Source organism: Anolis sagrei, chromosome 1 (genome assembly GCF_037176765.1).
Source record: "Anolis sagrei isolate rAnoSag1 chromosome 1, rAnoSag1.mat, whole genome shotgun sequence".
Classification (NCBI taxonomy): Eukaryota; Metazoa; Chordata; class Lepidosauria; order Squamata; family Dactyloidae; genus Anolis; species Anolis sagrei.
In genome coordinates this window covers 3985441-4010009 of record NC_090021.1, presented here as the reverse complement: position 1 = coordinate 4010009, position 24569 = coordinate 3985441, and the positions used below count along the sequence as shown (strand labels likewise).

Below are 24569 nucleotides of genomic sequence, written 5' to 3'. Positions count from 1 at the left end.
TCCTTTCATTAATGGTTTAAAAGTGTTACTTCCTGTTTCGCTGGGTGGTCTTAACTTTGAAAGTGGTTGTTTTACTCCATAAGCGGGGGGAAACAAGCAGAGGAAATTCCTCTCTTCTCTGGTTTAAAACTGGCTTCTCTGGCTTGAGTCGAGGCCAGGGACCAGAAGTGGGGAAAAGAAAATTGAGGAAATTCCTTCCTTCTCTGGTTTAAAACTGGCTTCTCTGGTTTAAAACTGGCTTCTCTGGCTTGAGTCGAGGCCAGGGACCAGAAGCGGGAAAAAGAAAGTGGAAGAAATTCCTTCCTTCTCTGGTTTAAAATTGACTTCTCTGGCTTGAGCCGAGGCCAGGGACTAGAAGTGGGAAAAAGAAAGCGGAGGAAATTCTTTCTCTGGTTTAAAACTGGCTTCTCTGGCTTGAGTTGAAGGCAGGGATGAGAAGTGGGGAAAAGAAAGTGGAGGAAATTCCTCTCTTCTCTGGTTTAAAACTGACTTCTCTGGCTTGAGGCGAGGCCAGGGACCAGAAGCGGGGAAAAGAAAACGGAGGAAATTCCTTCCTTCTCTGGTTTAAAACTGGCTTCTCTGGCTTGAGTTGAGGCCACGGACCAGAAGTGGAGGAAAGAAAGCAGAGGAAATTCCTTCTTTCTCTGGTTTAAAACTGACTTCTCCGGCTTGAGTTGAAGCCAGGGACGAGAAGCAGGGGAAAGAAAGCGGAAGAAATTCCTCTCTTCTCTGGTTTAAAACAGGCTTCTCTGGCTTGAGCCAAGGCCAGGGACCAGAAGCAGGGGAAAGAAATCGGAAGAAATTCCTTCCTTCTCTGGTTTAAAACTGGCTTCTCTGGCTTGAGTCGAGGCCAGGGACTAGAAGCGGGGGAAAGAAAGCGGAGGAAATTCCTTCTTTCTCTGGTTTAAAACTGACTTCTCTGGCTTGAGCCAAGGCCAGGGACCAGAAGTGGAGAAAAGAAAGCGGAGGAAATTCCTTGCTTCTCTGGCTTTAAAACTGGCTTCTCTGGCTTGAGCCGAGGCCAGGGACGAGAAGCGGGGGAAAGAAAGCGGAGGAAATTCCTTCCTTCTCTGGTTTAAAACTGGCTTCTCTGGCTTGAGTTGAGGCCATGGACCAGAAGTGGGGGAAAGAAAGCAGAGGAAATTCCTTCCTTCTCTGGTTTAAAACTGACTTCTCTGGCTTGAGTTGAAGCCAGGGATGAGAAGCGGGGGAAAGAAAGCGGAGGAAATTCCTCTCTTCTCTGGTTTAAAACTGGCTTCTCTGGCTTGAGCCGAGGCCAGGGACTAGAAGCGGGGAAAAGCAAGCGGAGGGCATTCCTTCCTCTGGTTTAAAACTGGCTTCTCTGGCTTTAAAACTGGCTTCTCTGGTTTGAGCCAAGGCCAGAGACCAGAAGCAGGGAAAAGAAAACAGAGGAAATTCCTTCCTTCTCTGGTTTAAAACTGGCTTCTCTGGCTTTAAAACTGGCTTCCCTGGCTTGAGCCAAGGCCAGGAAATTCCTTCCTTCTCTGGTTTAAAACTGGCTTCTCTGGCTTGAGGTGAGGCCAGGGACCAGAAGTGGGGAAAAGAAAATTGAGGAAATTCCTTCCTTCTCTGGTTAAAAACTGACTTCTCTGGCTTGAGGCGAGGCCAGGGACCAGAAGCGGGGAAAAGAAAACGGAGGAAATTCCTTCCTTCTCTGGTTTAAAACTGGCTTCTCTGGCTTGAGTTGAGGCCACGGACCAGAAGTGGAGGAAAGAAAGCAGAGGAAATTCCTTCTTTCTCTGGTTTAAAACTGACTTCTCCGGCTTGAGTTGAAGCCAGGGACGAGAAGCAGGGGAAAGAAAGCGGAAGAAATTCCTCTCTTCTCTGGTTTAAAACAGGCTTCTCTGGCTTGAGCCAAGGCCAGGGACCAGAAGCAGGGGAAAGAAATCGGAAGAAATTCCTTCCTTCTCTGGTTTAAAACTGGCTTCTCAGGCTTGAGTCGAGGCCAGGGACTAGAAGCGGGGGAAAGAAAGCGGAGGAAATTCCTTCTTTCTCTGGTTTAAAACTGACTTCTCTGGCTTGAGCCAAGGCCAGGGACCAGAAGTGGAGAAAAGAAAGCGGAGGAAATTCCTTGCTTCTCTGGCTTTAAAACTGGCTTCTCTGGCTTGAGCCGAGGCCAGGGACTAGAAGCGGGGGAAAGAAAGCGGAGGAAATTCCTTCCTTCTCTGGTTTAAAACTGGCTTCTCTGGCTTGAGTTGAGGCCATGGACCAGAAGTGGGGGAAAGAAAGCAGAGGAAATTCCTTCCTTCTCTGGTTTAAAACTGACTTCTCTGGCTTGAGTTGAAGCCAGGGATGAGAAGCGGGGGAAAGAAAGCGGAGGAAATTCCTCTCTTCTCTGGTTTAAAACTGGCTTCTCTGGCTTGAGCCGAGGCCAGGGACTAGAAGCGGGGAAAAGCAAGCGGAGGGCATTCCTTCCTCTGGTTTAAAACTGGCTTCTCTGGCTTTAAAACTGGCTTCTCTGGTTTGAGCCAAGGCCAGAGACCAGAAGCAGGGAAAAGAAAACAGAGGAAATTCCTTCCTTCTCTGGTTTAAAACTGGCTTCTCTGGCTTTAAAACTGGCTTCCCTGGCTTGAGCCAAGGCCAGGAAATTCCTTCCTTCTCTGGTTTAAAACTGGCTTCTCTGGCTTGAGTTGAGGCCACGGACCAGAAGTGGGGGAAAGAAAGCAGAGGAAATTCCTTCTTTCTCTGGTTTAAAACTGACTTCTCTGGCTTGAGCCAAGGCCAGGGACCAGAAGTGGAGAAAAGAAAGCGGAGGAAATTCCTTCCTTCTCTGGCTTTAAAACTGGCTTCTCTGGCTTGAGCCGAGGCCAGGGACTAGAAGCGGGGGAAAGAAAGCGGAGGAAATTCCTTCCTTTTCTGGTTTAAAACTGACTTCTCTGGTTTGAGTTGAAGCCAGGGACGAGAAGCGGGGGAAAGAAAGCGGAGGAAATTCCTCTCTTCTCTGGTTTAAAACTGGCTTCTCTGGCTTGAGTTGAAGCCAGGGACGAGAAGCGGGGGAAAGAAAGCGGAGGAAATTCCTCTCTTCTCTGGTTTAAAACTGGCTTCTCTGGCTTGAGCCAAGGCCAGGGACCAAAAGCGGAGAAAAGAAAGCGGAGGAAATTCCTTCCTTCTCTGGCTTTAAAACTGGCTTCTCTGGCTTGAGCCGAGGCCAGGGACTAGAAGCGGGGGAAAGAAAGCGGAGGAAATTCCTTCCTTCTCTGGTTTAAAACTGGCTTCTCTGGCTTGAGTTGAGGCCACGGACCAGAAGTGGAGGAAAGAAAGCAGAGGAAATTCCTTCCTTCTCTGGTTTAAAACTGACTTCTCTGGCTTGAGTTGAAGCCAGGGACGAGAAGCGGGGGAAAGAAAGCGGAGGAAATTCCTCTCTTCTCTGGTTTAAAACTGGCTTCTCTGGCTTGAGCCAAGGCCAGGGACCAGAAGAGGGAAAAGAAAATTGAGGAAATTCCTTCCTTCTCTGGTTTAAAACTGGCTTCTCTGGCTTGAGCCAAGGCCAGGGACTAGAAGCGGGGAAAAGCAAGCGGAGGGCATTCCTTCCTCTGGTTTAAAACTGGCTTCTCTAGCTTTAAAACTGGCTTCTCTGGTTTGAGCCAAGGCCAGAGACCAGAAGCAGGGAAAAGAAAACAGAGGAAATTCCTTCCTTCTCTGGTTTAAAACTGGCTTCTCTGGCTTTAAAACTGGCTTCCCTGGCTTGAGCCAAGGCCAGGAAATTCCTTCCTTCTCTGGTTTAAAACTAGCTTCTCTTGACCAGAAGCGGGGAAAAGAAAGCGGAGGAAAGTCCTTCTTTCTCCGGTTTAAAACTGGCTTCTCTAGCTTGAGCCGAGGCCAGGGACCAGAAGCAGGAAAAAGAAAACAGAGGAAATTCCTTCCTTCTCTGGTTTAAAACTGGCTTCTCTGGCTTTAAAACTGGCTTCCCTGTCTTGAGCCAAGGCCAGGAAATTCCTTCCTTCTCTGGTTTAAAACTGGCTTCTCTGGCTTGAGGCAAGGCCAGGGACCAGAAGTGAGGAAAAGAAAGCAGAGGAAAGTCCTTCCTTCTCTCTGGCTTCCCTGGCTTGAGCCAAGGTCAGGAAATTCCTTCCTTCTCTGGCTTAAAACTGGCTTCTCTGGCTTGAGGCAAGGCCAGGGACCAGAAGTGAGGAAAAGAAAGCAGAGGAAAGTCCTTCCTTCTCTCTGGCTTCCCTGGCTTGAGCCAAGGTCAGGAAATTCCTTCCTTCTCTGGCTTAAAACTGGCTTCTCTGGCTTGAGCCAAGACCAGGAAATTCCTTCCGTCTCTGGCTTAGAACTGTGTAGCCCCAATTGTTTGATACCAACTAATTAATAATTACTGAAATGGAGTCTGGATGGCCATCTGCTGGGAGAGTTTTAATTGTATATTCCTGTATGCCAGATGGAGACTCTATTGGATGGCCTATCCTTCTTGGTGTTAACAATTTTTTGTGTTCAGTCTTGGAAATCCTGTAGCCTTCCAGATATTTTTCGGACTACAGCATCCATCATCCCCAGGGCCAATGGCAAGATGTCTAAACGTAATATACAAAAAAAAAAAAAAAAAAAAACCTCACCCTCTATGGCCCATGGGTTCCATTCTGTTAAAACGTATTTTAAAAAATAGAAGAAATTGGATTTAATTGTATTTTTGACGTTTGACAAAGCTGCCTTAAGTGTCTCTAATTCGGGCTCATTACGAAGGCCGAGGACTCGCTGCAAGGCATGTCCTGATTTAATTTGCACCAACGCTCTGCTTTTTTTCTCTTTTGTTACTACATCAACAGGAAGATGGTTTTGTTCATTTGTGGAAATGTCATGCTCTGAATGTTATGGCTTGTTGCTTTCTGTAGGTCTCAGGGGCTTGGAAAAAGATTCGGAGCCTTGCCTTTTTGCAAAAGGTAGCTTCCGCTGTTTATTCTTCTGGTGATTTTCCAGTTATGCATTCAGTTAAAGCTTTTTTACTCTCATCCCATCCCATGATATCTCTGGTAAGATTATCATAAAATCAATTGGAAAAATTTAAATATGAAGGAAACATATTTAGAGTGGAATGAATGCAGTCAATTCCTGCAGAACCATTATTTAAACACTTGCCTGTTGTTTGCTCATTGGCAATTGTTCCATATCTTACATGCTTCTAATGGTAACTTGTCTTAACTATATACTTACTTACTTAGGTGATCCCTCGTTGTCCGAGTAGGATAGTCTTCCAGGATCAGTGTCCTGGCGGTGGGTCCATAGGTGACTGTGGAGCCCTATTCTGAGAGGGGATATGATAGCCATGTATAAATATGTGAGAGGAAGCCACAAAGAGGAGGGAGCAAGCTTCCTTTCTGCTTCCCTGGAGACCAGGCCCGTAGCCAGGATTTCGTTTCGGGGGGGGGGCTAAAAAAATTTCAGGGGGGGGGGGGGTTTGGGGGGGCTGAGTTTCGGGGGGGGCTGAGTCTGAGTGAAAGAGGGTCTAGCCTAGCAAACCTTTTGTATCATTACCCCAATACCCCCATACATATGGGATATATTGAGAATGGTGATCAAATCATGATATTAATAAACATAACAGTTTAAATAATGCACCAGTAAGGCCTTTTTGTGAACCACCATGAGAATTTCGGGGGGGGCTGAAGCCCCCCGAGCCCCCCCCCCCCCCCCCTGGCTACATGCCTGCTGGAGACTAGGACGCAATGGGACAATGGCTTCAAACTACAAGAGAGGAGATTCCATCTGAACATGAGGAAGAACTTCCTGACTGTGGGAGCCGTTCAGCAGTGGAACTCTCTGCCCTGGAGTGTGGTGGAGGCTCCTTCTTTGGAGGCTTTTAAACAGAGGCTGGATGGCCATCTGTCAGGGGTGATTTGAATGCAATATTCCTGCTTCTTGGCAGGGGGTTGGACTGGATGGCCCATGAGGTCTCTTCCAACTCTTTGATTCTATGATTCTATGATTCTATTCTATGATTCTTGACCTGCATCTTCTCCCGCAGTGAGGGCATTGGTTTCCAGGTGGAAGGCGGTCCCAGTCGGGGTTGGCTTGACACGCCTTCCTCTTGGCACATTTCTCTCTTTCACGCTCCATTCACACCTCTTTAAATTCTGCAGCACTGCTGGTCACAGCTGACCTCCAGCTGGAGCGCTCAAGGGCCAGGGCTTCCCAGTTCTCAGTGTCTATGCCACAGTTTTTGAGGTTGGCTTTGAGCCCATCTTTGAATCTCTTTTCCTGTCCACCAACATTCTGTTTTCCGTTCTTGAGTTCGGAGTAGAGCAACTGCTTTGGGAAATGGACTCAGCCCGGTTTCCAACCATAAAAACACATACAATCGGTACAATATCAAAGTGCACATTACAATAAAACATTAAAAAAGCACATATATTTAAAACTACAGTGGTCAGTCATCATACTAAACCCGAATATCGAATATACACCGTCTTCCATCCAGATCGTTGTCTCATTCTTTGAAAGCCTGTCTCCATAACCATGACTTCACCTGTTTCCTGAATGTCAGGATTGTTGGGGCGGTTCTGACCTCTGGCGGGAGAGAGTTCCAGAGTCGTGGGGCCACCACCGAGAAGGCCCTGTCCCTCGTCCCCACCAGCCGCGCTTGTGAGACCGGTGGGACCGAGAGCAGGGCCCCTCCAGACGATCTTAGTAACCTTGATGGTTCGTAGGGGAGAATATGTTCGGAGAGGTAGCTTTATAAACAAGCCCCTTGGTCTCCCTATGGATTCAACTTAAGAACAAACTCACAGAACCAATCTTGTTTGTAATTTTGGGACAGCCTGTAAGTGGAAAATCCCATGACATTGGATCCACTCCATGTTTTCCTTCTGACCTTTAAAGGAGTTCTCCAAGGTGCTGAAAAGTTTGGTGGGCATTGGCGTTGGGTTTTGGAGTTGTAGTTCATCTCCATCCAGAGAGCACTGTGGACTCAAACAATGAATGATCTAGACCAAACTAGATATGCCCAAATATGCCCAAATATGAACACTGGTGGAGTTTGGGGAAAATAGACCTTGACATTTGGGAGTTGTAGTTACTTTATTTTCCAGATCACCAAACTGGGCCACAGCAACACGTGGCAGGGGATGGCTAGTATTCTATATGCGTGTGGATAGCTGCATGCATTTCTCTGCATGTCCTTGGCTTTTGTAATTTTTCTTTCTTGGAACAAAGGGCTCAATTTTGCCCAGACAGAGGTCATCATAAACTAAAGGCTTTGGCTTAAAGCTGCTTTCCCCTTTGATGAGTGCTGTCTAATGGTCCTTGCTGACTTATCACTCTTGTATTTATTTATAAACATATTCATGCTCTGCCTTGTACTGAAAGATCACTTGGCCTCCCATCTATCATAACTGTTGCGCATGAAGTTGCCGATGATACGTAACTGTCTGCCTTAAGTGCGTCAACAGATTCACTGGGATTGTGGGGATGGCTGGATTCAGCAGAAGGACCCTTGTCTTTTCTTCTCTCTGGTCATCTTAAAATTGTACGTTCCTCTTGGTCTGGCCAAGTACCATTCAGGCCATAAGCTTCATGCCTGTGTCCATGCTGGGTCGTTGTAGGTTTTTTCGGGCTATATGGCCATGTTCTAGAGGCATTCTCTCCTGACGTTTCGCCTGCATCTGTGGCAAGCATCCTCAGAGGTAGTGAGGTCTGTTGGAACTAGGAAAAAGGGTTTATATATCTGTGGAATGACCAGGGTGGGACAAAGAACTCTTGTCTGCTGGAGCTAGGTGTGAATGTTTCAACTGACCACCTTGATTAGCATTTGATTGCCTGGCAGTGCCTGCAGTAATATTTCGTTGAGAAGTGATTAGCTGTCTTTGTTTGTTTCTTCTCTGTTGTTGTGCTGTTGTGATTTTAGAGTTTTTTTTAATACTAGTAGCCAGATTTTGTTCATTTTCATGGTTTCCTCCTTTCTGTTGAAATTGTCCACATGCTTGTGGATTTCAATGGCTTCTCTGTGTAGCCTGACATGGTGGTGGTGAGAGTGGTCCAGCATTTCTGTGTTCTCAAATAATATGCTGTGTCCAGGTTGGTTCACCAGGTGCTCTGCTATGGCTGACTTCTCTGGTTGAAGGAGTCTGCAGTGTCTTTCATGTTCCTTGATTCATGTTTGGGCGCTGCGTTTGGTGGTATGTAGGCTTGTCCACAGTTGCATGGGATACGGTAGACTCCTGCAGAGGTGAGAGGATCCCTCTTGTCCTTTGCTAATCAGGGTGATCAGTTGAAACATTCCCACCTGGCTCCAGCAGACAAGAGTCCTTTGCCCCACCTTGGTCATTCCACAAATATATAAACCCATTTTCCTAGTTCCAACAGACCTCACAACCTCTGAGGATGCTTGCCATAGATGCAGGCAAAATGTCAGGAGAGAATGCCTCTAGAACATGGCCATATAGTCCGAAAAACCTACAACAACCCAGTGATTCCGGCCATGAAAGCCTTCGACAATACATGTGTCCATGCTGTTGGGGATGTTGTGGCCCCGGGAGGGAAAATCTGGGTTGGAAAATTATGGTCCTTGCATCCATTGGTTAAAGGCTCTCAGCTTCCTACAGTTCCACGGACATCCTAACCCTTGAATCTCATGTGTGTCTTGAGAAGAGGTCCTTCTCTAGAGGATCGTTGCAAACCCTTCCAATGTTGTGCATGAGCAAAAGTTGTATGGGAAGGAGACTCAGTTGAGGTGGACATAAGGCAGGGAGACCATACTGAGTCAAACCATACTTTGCCACTCAGATTTCCACCTTTCCATCTCCTCAAAATGTTCTCATGTTTCTGTCACGGGATGGGTACATGAAATGATTTATAGTTCCAAATCAGGACCTTCCTGTACCACTGCAAACTGGATGGCAATTGTCCCAGAAGGAAGCAAAACACAGCAGAATCCTTTCACAGCAAAAACACACTTCAGCAGAGTCCAACTGCCAGCATCTGGACTTATCTACACCCTGTTTTAGTCAACTTACGGATTCAAGTTTCACCCAAAATATCCAGTCTTTAATCTTCACAGTTGCAGTATATACAAATATAAAAACAGGATACACAGATCCACTTTCTGTCTTGTACTTGCAAACAATCAAAGTCATCAGATAGTCATATACAACCTAGGCAGATACTCACACTGAGTCACACAGGAGAGAGAAAGATGGATTTTTCATCCTCTTTATATAGCTACCTGCGGATAGGTAAGGGACAATGGTTGATGCAACTTCTTTGCAATAACCCTCACATAGGGTTGTTGTAGGTTTTTTTTGGGCTATATGGCCATGTTCTAGAGGCATTGTCTCCTGACGTTTCGCCTGCATCTATGGCAAGCATCCTAAGAGGTAGCGAGATCTGTTGGAACTAGGAAAATGGGTTCATATATCTGTGGAATGACCAGGGTGGGACAAAGAACTCTTGTCTGCTGTAGCTAGGTATGAATGTTTCAACTGGCCACCTTGATTAGCATTTGATGGCCTGGCAGTTGTTTGGTGTGGCTTGTTGGTGCCTGGGGCAATCTTTTGTTGAGAGGTGATTAGATGTCCCTGATTGTTTCCCCTCTGTTGTTTTGCTGTTGTGATTTTAGAGTTTTTTTTTAATACTGGTAGCCAGATTTTGTTCATTTTCAACCCTCACATAGTTATGGTTTAGCCATTACCACGTCCCCTTAGGTATTGCACCATGACATTCACAGTTACTACTCAGATGCTATCAATGATGCTATCAAAACAGAGGCTGTATGGCCATCTGTCAAGGGTGATTTGAATGCAATATTCCTGCTTCTTGGCAGAATGGGGTTGGACTGGATGGCCCAGGAGGTCTCTTCCAACTCTTTGATTCTATGATTCTATGATTCTAATGTACCACATGTTCATCAAACAGTATTTTTCTTTGACTATGCTTTGCTATTCCTGTCTAACAGTTTCACCTCCTCCCTTCCAGACCGACACCACACAGTGTCTTCTCGTGCTCTACTGACCCAGATGCTTGGTCTTCCTGTGATGAACCCTTTTAGGCCCAGCAAAGTTCTCCCTTCGTTAATGCGTCTCCCCAGAGGTTGTCCCTTCCTTGACCATTTCATCTCCTTCCTTCCAGGCCCACATCTTGCTGTGTCCTTCATGGATCCTACTCCCCCATCTTAATGTGTTGAACTATTTTATGTCTCCAGATGTTTCCTCTTGGTTAACCCATCTCCACAAATGTTCTCTTCATCTTAACCCAGGGTCACCTTCTTCCAGACCCACTGGCTCATGTGGTGGGTCATCCTGAGATTAATCCTTTTAGCCCTCCCAAGGAAGGAAGGAAGGAAGGAAGGAAGGAGGGAGGGAGGGAGGGAGGGAGGGAGGGAGGGAGGGAGGGAAGGAAGGAAGGAAGGAAGGAAGGAAGGAAGGAAGGAAGGAAGGAAGGAAGGAAGGAAGGAAAATTTAGATCAAGGAGAGGGGAACATTTGGGGAGATGGACAGCATGTCAGGAGCGGCTTCCTGCCTTCCTTCTTTCTTTCCTTCCTTCCTTCCTTCCTTCCTTCCTTCTTTCCTTCCTTCCTTCCTTCGTTCCTTCCTTCTTCCTTTCATTCCTTTTTTCCTTCCTACTTCCCTTCTTTCCTTCTTTCCTTCCTTCCTACCTTCCTTCTTTCCTTCTTTCCTTCCTTCCTTCCTTCCTTCCTTCCTTCCTTCTTTCCTTCCTTCCTTCTTTCCTTTCCTACCTTCCTTCTTTCCTTCCTTCCTTCCTTCCTTCCTTCCTTCCTTCCTTCTTTCCTTCTTTCCTTCCTACCATCCTTCCTTCTTTCCTTCCTACCTACCTTCCTTCTTTGCCTTCCTTCCTTCTTTCCTTCCTACCTTCTTTCCTTCCTACCTACCTTCCTTCTTTCCTTCTTTCCTTCTTTCCTTCTTTCTTTCCTTCCTTCCTTCCTTCCTTTCATTCCTTCTTTCTTTCCTACCTTCCTTTCTTCTTTTCTTCCTACCTTCCTTCCTTCTTTCTTTCCTTCCTTCCTTCCTTCCTTTCATTCCTTCTTTCTTTCCTACCTTCCTTTCTTCTTTTCTTCCTACCTTCCTACCATCCTTCCTTCTTTCCTTCCTTCCTACCTTCCTTCTTTGCCTTCCTTCTTTCCTTCCTACCTTCTTTCCTTCCTACCTACCTTCCTTCTTTCCTTCTTTCCTTCTTTCCTTCTTTCCTTCCTTCCTTCCTTCTTCCTTTCATTCCTTCCTTCCTTCCTTCCCTCCTTCCCTCCTTCCCTCCTTCCCTCCTTCCCTCCTTCTCTCCTTCCCTCCTCCTTCCTCCCTTCTTCCAGACCACATTCAACAGTGTCCCTCTCAAACCCTACTGGTTCATGTGGTTGGTCTTCCTGTGATGGACCTCTTTAGGTCCCTTCATTAATCTTCCTTTCCAAATATTCTCCTCCCCTTGACCCAGTTGCCTTCCTTTCCTACCTTCATCATAAAGTGTCCTCCTTGAACAGTACCATTCCAACTGGTTGGCCTTCCTGTCATGAACCCCAAAACTTAACCCTTTCGCCTTTCTTCATGCCTATGGGTCTCCCTATTTTCCTTGACAGGACAGGAGCTCCTGCCAGAAAAGCAGGTGACGTGGCTCCGTGGACACCAAGGCTGTGCAGACCCGTGTTTGGTGTGTGGGAGGGTTGTGGGTTGCATTGTGGGGGCAGAGTGTTGCCGCTTCTCCCGGCTCTGGTACCAGAAGCAGGAGCACATGCACCGGAAGAGGAGGACCTTGGCACAGAGTGTCCACCACGGAGCTACGACGCTCTCTTCCTCCTTCCTTCCTTTTACTGGCCACCACGTTGGACAAGGAGGAAGTGGGCCACCACACCACCTGCCAAGCTAGGGTGAGGAGGGGAGGCTCCTCCTTCCTCTCTACCGCCTTGGAAACCCAGTTGCCTCTATGCTTTCTGTCTCTCTCCTGCAGGGTACGGCCACGCAGCCCCCAGCACCGATGGCGGCAAAGTCTTCTGCATGTTCTACGCCCTCCTGGGTATCCCTCTCACCCTGGTCATGTTCCAGAGCCTGGGCGAGCGGATCAACACCTTTGTGAGGTACCTCCTCCACCGGATCAAGAAGTGCCTTGGCATGCGGCGGCCAGAGGTCTCCATGGCCAACATGGTGACCATCGGCTTCTTCTCCTGCCTCAGCACCCTCTGCATCGGAGCCGCGGCGTTCTCCTACTACGAGAACTGGACCTTCTTCCAGGCCTACTACTACTGCTTCATCACCCTCACCACCATCGGCTTCGGGGACTACGTGGCCCTCCAGAAGGAGCAGGCTCTACAGACCAAGCCCCAGTACGTGGCCTTCAGCTTCATCTATATCTTGACCGGGCTGACCGTGATTGGGGCCTTCCTCAACCTGGTGGTGTTGCGCTTCATGACCATGAACGCTGAGGATGAGAAGCGGGATGCTGAGCACCGGGCTCTGCTCACCCACAACGGCCAGGCCAGCAGCATCCACACTACGGACACCACCGCTTCCTCGACCGCCGCCGCGCTGGGAGGCATTGGGAGCTCCAGCGTAGGCTGCGGAGGCGGCGGAGGCCGAGGCGGCCTGCGCAACGTCTATGCCGAGGTCCTCCACTTCCAGTCCATGTGCTCCTGCCTTTGGTACAAGAGCCGGGAGAAGCTGCAGTACTCCATCCCCATGATTATCCCCAGAGACCTCTCCACCTCGGACACCTGCATGGAGCAGAGCCATTCGTCCCCGGGCCATTACCCGGAGACGCCTTCCAACCGATGCTTCTGCAACGCCCGGCGCTCGGCCATCAGCTCCGTCTCCACGGGGCTCCACAGCCTCTCCGCCTTCCAGGGACTCATGAAGCGACGGAGCTCCGTGTAACGGAAGAGGGGAACCGCCTCTCGCAGCCCTGAAAGCGGGGGAAGAACCCCGTTCCTTTTACGGCAAGGGGAAGGAAGGGATGGAGGCCGCAGGAGATGGTGAGAAGAATGGGGCCGCAACCAGACTCAGCATTTGCACTGATATCGATACAGAGGAACAAGGGAGGTGGTTGAGGCATGGGTTGGTGTCCATGGTGTCCATACAGAGAGGGAAACAAGGGAGCCATAGCTATGAGTGGTTTCAGCTCTGTTCCCCTGCAGTTTGGTGAGGGAGAAATGGGAAGGAGGTCCTCCAGATGGTCAGCATTGAGATGGGAACCTCCAGCTGAGATGCCCATTTGGGGCAGTGGACCTTTTTTTTTTTTTGCTATCAATGAAACTTGAAAACAATCCATTTTTGCACCCTCACAGGGGCGTTGTTGGGGTGTCGGTGGCAAGTTTGAGGTGTCTCTTTCAGCACCTCGACGTGGACCCACAGAAGGTGGGCTATTCCTCCAGTTTTTCAGATCCTGGCCATTTCAATGGCAACGCTTCTCTTCCCTTTTCTGTCACTGGACGTAGGGGAAACTGTGCATTGAAACTTGTCTCCGCACACAGTGAAAAGATTGGCTTCGGCGACTGGATGGTCACTCAGTGAAAATGCTGCCTTCTATGCATTGTGGTCCGCTCACAAGTGACACTCGCCACAAGGGCCCCTGCCCAATTGCTTCCCTATGTTTGTGTGAATGTGTATATATGCAACCAAGGGGCACTTGGCTCCGCTGCACCACCGAAATAGTTGCACAGGGGTATGCCCGCACTTTGGAAACACCCACAAATCCCATTGTATGGATCCCAAAGTCTATGGCCAACCCTCTCCTGCTTCTCTATTGGGTCTTCCGTTCCATTCTGCTTCTTCCCAACAGAGTTGTGGATGCTGAAAAGGGGAAAGGATGGGGCCTGAGACTGTTAGGAATTGTGGGAGTTGGAGTCCAAAACACCTGGAGGGCCCAAGTTTACCCATGTCTGATCCATGCAATCCAATGAATGCAGTTTGGCACCACCAAGTCTCAATGCCGTGGGATTCTGGGAGTTGTAGTTTGGTGAGGTCTCAGCACTGATTGGTGGTAAACACATGGAAGTAGAAGTGGGGTCAGACTGCATTCATTAAACAGTATTGGGTCTTCCGTTCCATTCTGCTTCTTCCCAACAGAGTTGTGGATGCTGAAAAGGGGGAAAGGAAAGGGCCTGAGGCTGTTAGGAATTCTGGGAGTTGGAGTCCAAAACACCTGGAGGGCCCAAGTTTACCCATGTCTGATCCATGCAATCCAATGAATGCAGTTTGGCACCACCAAGTCTCAATGCCGTGGGATTCTGGGAGTTGTAGTTTGGTGAGGTCTCAGCACTGATTGGTGGTAAACACATGGAAGTAGAAGTGGGGTCAGACTGCATTCATTAAACACTTGGAGGGCTGAAGTTTACCCATGTCTGGCATAGATGCACCAATTGGTACATATTCTGCCCTTCAAAGCAGGGTCAGAAGTGGAGAAATAGGACAAATAGGATTTCTTTGCAGAATGTTCCAAAGGTATATGGCTACCATTGCCCTGCTGTGGGCAACCTGGGATGATGTGCGGGCATAGCATCTTCAGGGGTTTGTATCCAGTTCTCTTAAGATGCATCTACACTAGGGATAGGCAAACTTTGGCCCTTCAGGTATTTTGGACTTCAACTCCCATAATTCCTAACAGCCTCAGGCCCCTTCCTTTACCCCCTGAGGCTGTTAGGAATTGTGGGAGTTGGAGTCCAAAACACTTGGAGGGCTGAAGTTTACCCATGTCTGGCATAGATGCACCAATTGGTACATATTCTGCCCTTCAAAACAGGGTCAGAAGTGGAGAAATAGGACAAATAGGATTTCCTTGCAGAATGTTCCAAAGGTATATGGCTACCATTGTCCTGCCGTGGGCAACCTGGGATGATGTGCGGGCATAGCATCTTCAGGAGTTTGTACCCAATTCTCTTAAGATGCAGCTACACTAGGCATGGGCAAACTTCGGCCCAGCCGGTGTTTTGGACTTCAACTCCCATAATTCCTAACAGCCTCAGGCCCCTTCCTTTAGCCCCTGAGGCTGTTAGGAATTGTGGGAGTTGAAGTCCAAAACACCGGCTGGGCCGAAGTTTGCCCATGCCGGATCTACACTGTCAAATGAAGGCAGTTTGGCACCACATAATAATAATAATAATAATAATAATAATAATAATAATAATAGCAGGATTGCAGAGAAACAACTGGAAAAACTGACACGGTAGGAGGAATTTGAAATTGAACTGCAAAGACTCTGGCACAAACCAGTAAATGTGATCTCAGTGGTGATCGGCACACTGGGTGCAGCACCTAAAGACCTTGGCCTGCACTTAAACACAATTGGCGCTGACAAGGTTACCATCTGCCAGCTGCAAAAGGCCACCCTACTGGGATCTGTATGCATTATTCGCCAATACATCACACTTGGGAAGGGTCCGACGTGTGATCCAATGCAACAGCCAGCAGAGTGTCTGCTCTGGACTCATCTTGTTGAGTTTCAAATAATAATAAATACTTTATTTATATTCTGTCATCTCAACCCAAAGGGGACTCCGGGTGGATCACAGTACACATAACACGACAAACATTCAATGCTGCTTTTGTATAGACAGTACACAGACAGACAGAACAGAAAGGAGGTGTTGTTGACTCAATGTCCAGCTGTTTTATTTTTAATTTTTTTTGGTGCCAAGGAAGGTGAGTCCAGCCACAGCTGTTGCTCCATTCTGTATGACGAAGAGCCGTCAGGACTTCCTCCTTTTGGTCACCCAGCATCTTCTTTCTTTATGGTGTCGTAAAACACCTCCCCCGCTTTTAGCGGTACCTAATTTCCCTAATTACAGTGTTTTCGAACTGCTTAGGTAAACAGTGAGCAGGGCTGACAGTCACCGCTCACACCGACCCGGGGCTTCGAACTTGCAATGATCTTCTAGTTTGGTGAGGTCTCAGCACTGATTGGTGGTAAACACATGGAAGTTGAAGTGGTTCCGGCCATGAAACCCAGTGATTCCGGCCGTGAAAGCCTTCGACAATACATTGATCTTCTAGTTGCTGGTGATTTATCAGCTGTGCTAAACCTTCGACATTCACTGCCATGGATCAAGGATATGGAATACTGGGAGTTGTAGTTCGGTGTGGAGCCAACACTCTTTGGCAGAGAAGGCTTTGGACCTTGCAAAACAATAACCATCATAGTTGCACAGCACTGAGTCATGGAAGTTAAAGTGGTGCCAAACTGCATCAATTCTGCAGTGTAGATGCAAGCCTAGGGGTGGCAGGTTTGGAAAGGCAAAGGCAAGGCAGAGGTATAGCTATTGGGGGGGGGACATGGTCATCTGAAGCCCCCCATTCAAAGTTTGAAGCCCAAACGAAACATTTCCTTCACTTCCCAAACCTCTAGCATTGCAATACAGGCCTAGGGATGGCAGGTTTGCAAAGGCAAAGGCAGGGCAGAGGCATAGCTATGGGGGGGGGGGGGCATGGTCATCTGAAGCCCCCCATTCAAAGTCTGAAGCCCAAACGAAACGTTTCCTTCACCTCCCAAACCTCTAGCCTTGCAATACAGGCCTAGGGATGGCAGGTTTGCAAAGGCAAAGGCAGGGCAGAGGCATAGCTATGGGGGGGGGGGGGGGAGGCATGGTCATCTGAAGCCCCCCATTCAAAGTCTGAAGCCCAAACAAAACGTTTCCTTCACTTCCCAAACCTCTAGCATTGCAATACAGGGCTAGGGATGGCAGGTTTGGAACGGCAAAGGCAGGGCAGAGGCATAGCTATGGGGGGGGGGGGGGCATGGTCATCTGAAGCCCCCCATTCAAAGTCTGAAGCCCAAATGAATCATTTCCTTCACTTCCCAAACCTCTAGCATTGCAATACAGGGCTAGGGATGGCAGGTTTGGAACGGCAAAGGCAGGGCAGAGGCATAGCTATGGGGGGGGGGGCATGGTCATCTGAAGCCCCCCATTCAAAGTCTGAAGCCCAAATGAATCATTTCCTTCACTTCCCAAACCTCTAGCATTGCAATACAGGGCTAGGGATGGCAGGTTTGGAACGGCAAAGGCAGGGCAGAGGCATAGCTATGGGGGGGGGGGGGGGGCATGGTCATCTGAAGCCCCCCATTCAAAGTCTGAAGCCCAAACGAAACGTTTCCTTCACCTCCCAAACCTCTAGCATTGCAATACAAGCCTAGGGATGGCAGGTTTGGAAAGGCGAAGGTAGCACAGAGTTAAAGTGGTGCCAAACTGCATCAATTCTGCAGTGTAGATGCAGGCTTAGGTGTGGCAGGTTTGGAAAGGTGAAGCCAGGGCAGAGGTATAGCTATGGGTGGAAAAGTGTGGTCATCTGAAGCCCCCCATTCAAAGTCTGAAGTCCAAACGAAGTCATTTCCTTCACTTCCCAAACCTCTAGCATTGAAACAATTTACAAGTTCAGGTGAGTATTTGGAGTAATACAGTTTCAGCCTCCAAAGCAAGCAATGGGCACAAGTACCCATACATTTAGGCATGAATGAATTTCAATTCCTCCCTTTTTGCAGTGCTACAAACAGAGGGAAAATCCATTGGAGGGGAGGCAGTGTTCGTATTTGGAGAGCAACCTTCATATTTGGAGAGCGATGCACCTGCACTGCTTAATGAATGCGGTTTGACCCCACTTCTACTTCCATGTGTTTACCACCAATCAGTGCTGAGACCTCACCAAACTACAACTCCCAGAATCCCACGGCATTGAGACTTGGTGTTTACAGTGGTGCCAAACTGCATTCATTGGATTAAATGGATCAGACATGGGTAAACTTGAGCCCTCCAGGTGTTTTGGACTCCAACTCCCAGAATTCCTAACAGCCTCAGGCCCCTTCCTTTCCCCCCTCAGCCGCTTAAGCGGCTGAGGGGGGAAAGGAAAGGGCCTGAGGCTGTTAGGAATTCTGGGAGTTGGAGTCCAAAACACTTGGAAGGCCCAAGTTTACCCATGCCTGGCATAGATACACCAATTGGTTCATATTCTGCCCTTCAAAACAGGTTCAGAAGTGGAGAAATAGGACAAAATTCCCCATGTAATTTGTGTGTTTTCTGCATTTTCCCATGCAAAAGTGAATGGCTGCTCCTGCAGGCTTTTGGGAGAGATAATTCACCTATTAACAGAAGTATAGGGTCACCAAGGAAAATGTAAACAGCTTTGAAGAGCCAGATGTATGTATCCATTTGCAGCCCCCCTTTTTGCACCCTGGATTTAAGCAAAAGCTTCCAATCTTCCATAGGCTGTTCTGTATGTTTTGGAAAGTTGTGGCATCTATGCAAACCAATGGGAGAGTCTCAACTCCGGGCCATCCTGATCCAGAAAGGTTTGCTCCTCCAGAACCCTTGGAAACCTATCTCCCCTTCCCCCTTTTTTTAGCTCCTTTGGACAAGGAAAATGTATCGAGAGATTGCATTATTTGCTGCTGTAATTCTCAGGCTTTAAAAAAAATGATATCCAAGTTGACGTTGCTGTTGACTCTTTTTCTGGCAATTCCTGGTTCCAGCTGCAACATTTTAGACCCAGTCACCCAGAGATGTATCACAACTCTTATGTTTCCTCCTCTTCTCTTCCTGTCCTTTCTTGTTGAAAAGGTGTTTTTGGAGCCACGGTTCAGCAGTGGCTCCAAAAGAAAGGTCCAAAAGGTTCAGCAGTGGCCCCAAAAGGAAAGGGCCTGAGGCTGTTAGGAATTCTGGGAGTTGGAGTCCAAAACACCTGGAGGGCCCAAGTTTACCCATGTCTGGCATAGATGCACCAATTGGTCCAACGGTGCAACTTTTGCACTATATATATAAAAGGAATAATTCAGAAAAGTGTGAATTGATTCCTGGTATCTCTGTAGCAAAAGCCACAAAGTTGGCCATAAAGCAGGTGGTCCTAACCTGGGTTCGAATCCATGCTGCAGTCATCCAATAAAACCTTCCATATGCCTAAATTTCATTTTTGGAGATTTGACGATTCTCAGATTTGATTCAGGAACCTTGAGGTCCTCTAGCTTGATTGTATGGTCAACTTGTGCACTGGAGGACCTCAAGGTTCTTCTCTCTAGAGTTGCACCAGATGACCTAGAACAGTGTTTCTCAACCTTCCTAATGCCGCGACCCCTTAATACAGTTCCTCATGTTGTGTTGACCCCCAACCATAACATTATATTCGTTGCTACTTCCAAGTGCCCTTGGAATTATAGGACTGCCTCTGCAAACCATGCCTCTTTTAATGCTGGTGCAAGAAATGGCTATAAATAGCTTCCCAACTTGGATGGGAGACCAACCATGAAGCCCAGGTGCCATAGGCTATTTTGCAGAGGAAGGAAAGGGGGAAAACCTGCCTAAGAAAACCCTATTAAATTAACAAGGTCACCGTAAATCAATAGGCTTGTGTGTGTGTGTGTGTGTGTGTGTGTGTGTCAGGAGCGGCTTCCTACCTTCCTTCTTTCCTTCCTTCCTTCCTTCCTTCTTCCTTTCTTTCCCTTTTTCCTTCCTACCTTCCTTCTTTTCTTCCTACCTTCCTTCCTTCTTTACTTCCTACCTTTCTTCTTTTCTTCCTACCTTCGTTCCTTCCTTCCTTCTTCCTTTCATTCATTCCTCCCTTTCTTCCTTCTTTCCTTCCTTCTTCCTTTCATTCCTTCTTTCCTTCCTTCCTACCTACCTACCTTCCTTCTCTTCTTCTTTCCTTCCTTCTTGCTTTCTTTCCCTCTTTCCTTCCTTCCTACCTACCTTCCTTCTTTCTTTCCTTCCTTCCTTCCTTCTTCCTTTCATTCCTTCTTTCCTTTGTTCCTCCCTCCCTCCCTCCCTTCCTTCCTTCCTTCTTCCTTTCATTCCTTCTTTCCTTCCTACCTACCTTCTCTTCTTCTTTCCTTCCTTCTTGCTTTCTTTCCCTCTTTCCTTCCTTCCTTCCTTCCTTCTTTCCTTCCTTCCTTCTTCCTTTCATTCCTTCTTTCCTTCTTACCTACCTTCTTTCTTTTCTTCTTTCCTTCCTCCCTCCCTTCCTCCCTCCCTTCCTTCTTTACATCTTTCTTTCCGTTTTCCCTTCCTTTTTTCCTTGTTTCCTATTTTCCTTCTTTACTTCCATCTTTCTTTCTTTCTTTCCTTTTTCCCTTCCTTCCTTCTTTTCTTCTTTCTTTCCTTCCTTCCATCCCTGCTTCCTTCTGTCCCTCCTTCCCTCCCTCCTTCTCATTCTGGCTAGCTTGCTCCCATCCTCCTCTCCAGTTGAGCTGGCTCCCTTCCTCCCTTCCTTCCTTTCTTCCTTCCTTCCTTCCCTCCCTCCCTCCCTCCCTCCCTCCCTCCCTCCCTCCCTCCCTCCCTCCCAGCCTCCCTCCTTTCTTCTCCCTTTCATCCTTCCTACATTCCCTCCCTCCCTCCTTTCTTCTCCTTCCCTTCTTTCCCTCCCTCCCTCCTTTCTTCTCCCTTTCATCCTTCCTTCCTTCCCTCCATCCTTTCTTCTCCTTCCCTTCTTTCCCTCCCTCCCTCCCTCCCTCCCTCCTTTCTTCTCCCTTCCTTCCCTCCTTCCTCCTTCCCTGCATCCTTGCCTCCTTCTCTCCTGGCCTCCTTGACCCCTTCCTTGAAGGCTAACTCAGGGCAGGAACCTTCTCTCCCAAATCTTCCCTTTTCCCTGCCCAAGGAGTACCAAGGAGTACCAAGTTGAGAAAGGGAATGAGTCAGAAGAAGAAGAAGAAGAAGGGAAGGAAAGGCCCAGAGACAGAGAAGAGAGCCCATGGAGGGGGAGAAATCCCCATCCCTCCGTCAGTCCGGCTGAGCTGCCTGGCGCAAAACAGGCTCGCGCATCAGCGAGCAAATTAGGCTAAGACGGTCTTAGGCTAAAGCTTTTTCCTTTCCTGCCCATGTGACCCCGGCTGCGTGGCGGCGGTGGCAACCCGCGTGGCGTCACGTAGGCAGAGCAGGCCTTTGCTGGGCCTTTGGGGGCCACGGCTTTGGCCTTGGAGGGGATCAGGGCTGGCTCAGGGACTCCCAGGCCCAAAACCCAGAGATTGGCTTTGCAAGAGCTTCTTCGCCATCAATCCCACTTGAAAGGAATGTGCAGAAGGAGGCATTTTTGCACAGCTCACTTTTGCAAAAGGGGGGTGGTGGGGGGGACAACGACAACGCACTCTTTGATCTGCCCATTTTGACAAAGCTTTAATGGCTGCCGAGAAGAGGAAATTAGGCCACGCAAGCAAGGAGCATATTGCTCTCCTCTGTGTGAGTCGGCTCCCTGCTGTCAATCACAGCCTGGCCCAGTTAGTAGGCCAGCCTGGCTTGCAAATGGGTGAATGATGTGCTCAGTGATGCGCTTGCCTCCCAGTATGGATGAAGGAAGGGAAGGCGTCTCTCCAGGACGGTTGGAAATAAAGTAGCCTTTCCTGGAGAGAAAGGGGTGTTTTGGGGTGCCACAGGTGGGCCTTTCAGGGCTATTCAACACCTTCCTCAAGGATTTGGATTCTGAATAGTAGGCACTCTTGTCACAGTTGTAAGTGGGGCCAAATTGGGAGGGAGAGCTCATAAACCAGAGGAGAGGATCAGCATCCAAAATGACTTTCACAGCTCAGAGAAGGCATGGTGGGGGCTGGACCACCCTCTGTGTCCAGAGGAAGGCGACTAAAATGATCAAGGGTCTGGAGAACAAGCCCTATGAGGAGCGGCTTAAGGAGCTGAGCATGTTTAGCCTGAAGAAGAGAAGGCTGAGAGGAGATATGATAGCCATGTATAAATACGTGAGAGGAAGCCATTCTATGATTCTGTGAATCATTCTATGATTCTGTGAATCAAAGAATTGGAAGAGACCTCCTGGACCATCCAGTCCAACCCCATTCTGCCAAGAAGCAGGAATATTGCATTCAAAGCACCCCTGACAGATGGCCATCCAGCCTCTGTTTAAAAGCTTCCAAAGAAGGAGCCTCCACCACACTCCGGGGCAGAGAGTTCCACTGCTGAATGGCTCTCACAGTCAGGAAGTTCTTCCTCATGTTCAGATGGAATCTCCTCTCTTGTAGTTTGAAGCCATTGTTCCGCGTCCTACTCTCCAAGGAAGCAGAAAACAAGCTTGCTCCCTCCTCCTCCCTGTGACTTCCTCTCACATATTTATACATGGCTATCATATCTCCTCTCAGCCTTCTCTTCTTCAGGCTAAACATGCCCAGCTCCTTAAGCCGCTCCTCATAGGGCATGTTCTCCAGACCCTTGATCATTTTAGTCGCCCTCCTCTGGACACATTCCAGCTTGTCAATATCTCTCTTGAACTGTGGTGCCCAGAATTGGACACAATATTCCAGGTAAAGTGGTCTAACCAAAGCATAATAGAGTATGGGGAGCATGACTTCCCTGGATCTAGACACTAGGCTCCTATTGATGCAGGCCAAAATCCCATTGGCTTTTTTTGCCGCCACATCACATTGTTGGCTCATGTTTAACTTGTTGTCCACGAGGACTCCAAGATCTTTTTCACACGTCCTGCTCTCGAGCCAGGCATTGTCCCCCATTCTGTATCTTTGCATTTCGTTTTTCCTGTACTGGATGGCCTTTGGGTTCCGTTCCAACTCAAAGATTCTTGTATTCTATTCTTGGATCACACCACTTGCAATCCCAATCTCTTGCTATTCATGGCCATAGACGTTTGGAGAAAACAGTATACCAAGCCCCCATTGCAGGGAGAGGCGTTGGAGCTACACCAGGCATGGGCAAACTTTGGCCCTCCAAGTGTTTTGGACTTCAAATCCCACAATTCTTAACAGCAGGCAGGCTGTTAGGCATTCTGGGAACTGAAGTCCAAAACATCTAGAGAACCAAAGTTTGCACATGCCTGAGCTACACCATACTGCCTCATGCAATGTCTAGTAAAGTGATTAACTCGTGTGAGGCAACAAGAGGATTTGTGGCCATTGTCTTGCACATTAAACTAATGCAAGTAGAGGAAGAAAAAAATATGGGATTTCCATAGCTCAGTACAAATGTGGCACCCATTCCGATTGCGCAGTGAATCCAGTCCAGGTTTTTTGGAGCACCCCAAAGTGTTGAAAATGCTTTAATAGGGAAGGTTCAGCACTTGGGACAGCTCCCCAAAGCTCTGATTAGAACCTGGACTGGATTCACCACAGGGATTGCATGGACACTGTATTATTAATGCTCCACAACTCAGTACAAATTTGGCACCCATTCCAATTGTGCAATGAATCAAGTCCAGGTGTTTGGAGCTCCCCAAAATGCTGAAAATGCTTTGATAGGGAAGGTTCAGCACCTGGGACAGCTCCCCAAAGATCTAATTAACACCTGGACTGGATTCACCACCAGGATTGCATGGACATGTCTAGTAAAGAGGTTAACTACTGTGAGGCATTAAATGGGTTTGTGGCCATTATCTTGCACATTAATCTAGTGCAAGTAGAGGAATAAAAAATATGGGATTTTCACAGCTCAGTACAAATGTGGCACCCATTCCGATTGTGTAATGAAGCCCAGTTCAGGTTTTTTGGAGCTCCCCAAAGTGCTGAAAATGCTTTAATAGTTGAGGTACAGCACTTGGGACAGCTCCCCAAAGCTCTTATTAGAACCTGGACTGGATTCACCACCAGGATTGCATGGACACTGTATTATTAATGCTCCACAGCTCAGTTCCAGTTGCGCAATGAATCCAGCCCAGGTTTTTCGGAGTTCTCCAAGGTGTTGAAAATGCTTTAATAGGGAAGGTTCAGCACCTGGGACAGCTCCACAAAGTTCTGATTAAAACCTGGACTGGATTCACCGCCAGGATTGCATGGACACTGTATTATTAATGCTCCACAGCTCAGTTGCTGTTGCACAATGAATCCAGTCCAGGTTTTTTGGAGTTCTCCAAAGTGTTGAAAGTGCTTTAATAGGGAAAGTTCAGCACCTGGGACAGCTCCACAAAGTTCCGATTAAAACCTGGACTGGATTCACCACCGGGATTGTTTGAACTCTATTATTATTAATGCTCCACAGCTCAATACAAATGTGGCACCCATTCCATTGCGCAATGAATCCAGTCCTTTTTTTGTAGCCCCCCAAAGTACTGAAAGCGCTTTAGTAGGGAAAGTTCAGCACCTGGGACAGCTCCACAAAGCTCTTATTAAAACCTGGACTGGATTCACCACCAGGATTGCATGGGCACTGTATTATTGTTATTAATGCTGTTTGATGCCACTTGGAACTTCAATGCTATGGAATCATGGGAGTTGTAGTTCTCTTTGGAAGAGAAGGCAATAGACTAGTGGCTCTCAACCTTCGTAATGCTTCGACCCCTTAACACAGTTCCCCATGTTGTGGTGACCCCCAACCATGACATTATTTTTGTTGCTACTTCTTAACCGTATCAGACATTTAAATGTCTGATACACAGGATGTATTTTCATTCACTGGATCAAATTTGGCACAAATGCCTGATATGCCCAAATTTGAATACTGGTGGGGTTGGGAGGGGAGTATTGATTTTGTCATTTGGGAGTTGCAGTTTCTGGGATTTATAGTTCACTTACAATCAAAGGGCACTTTTCCCCTTGCTTTGATAGGGACGTGAGCCTCCCTCCAGCCTTACTCGCTCTCCCTCACTTGCACATGCGCACCACACTGCCATGCACCGAGCACGCCTGCTCTCCCCTCACCGCTTGGAGTCTCAGAAACAGCCCTTCCCTTGGTTGAGAGTCCAGCCAATCACAGCAGA

General features: G+C 48.0%; 1 protein-coding gene across 1 annotated transcript in view; it reads left to right on the top strand.

Moving 5' to 3' along the window:
• Window positions 1–14857, top strand: part of KCNK3 (potassium two pore domain channel subfamily K member 3) — a 124584-nt gene extending 109727 nt beyond the window's left edge. The window contains exon 2 of the mRNA XM_060754771.2: window positions 11905–14857. Coding sequence (XP_060610754.1) covers window positions 11905–12824 — 920 coding nt within the window. The 3' untranslated portion in view covers window positions 12825–14857. The remainder of the gene's footprint in view (window positions 1–11904) is intronic.
• The last annotated feature ends 9712 nt before the right edge of the window (window positions 14858–24569 follow it).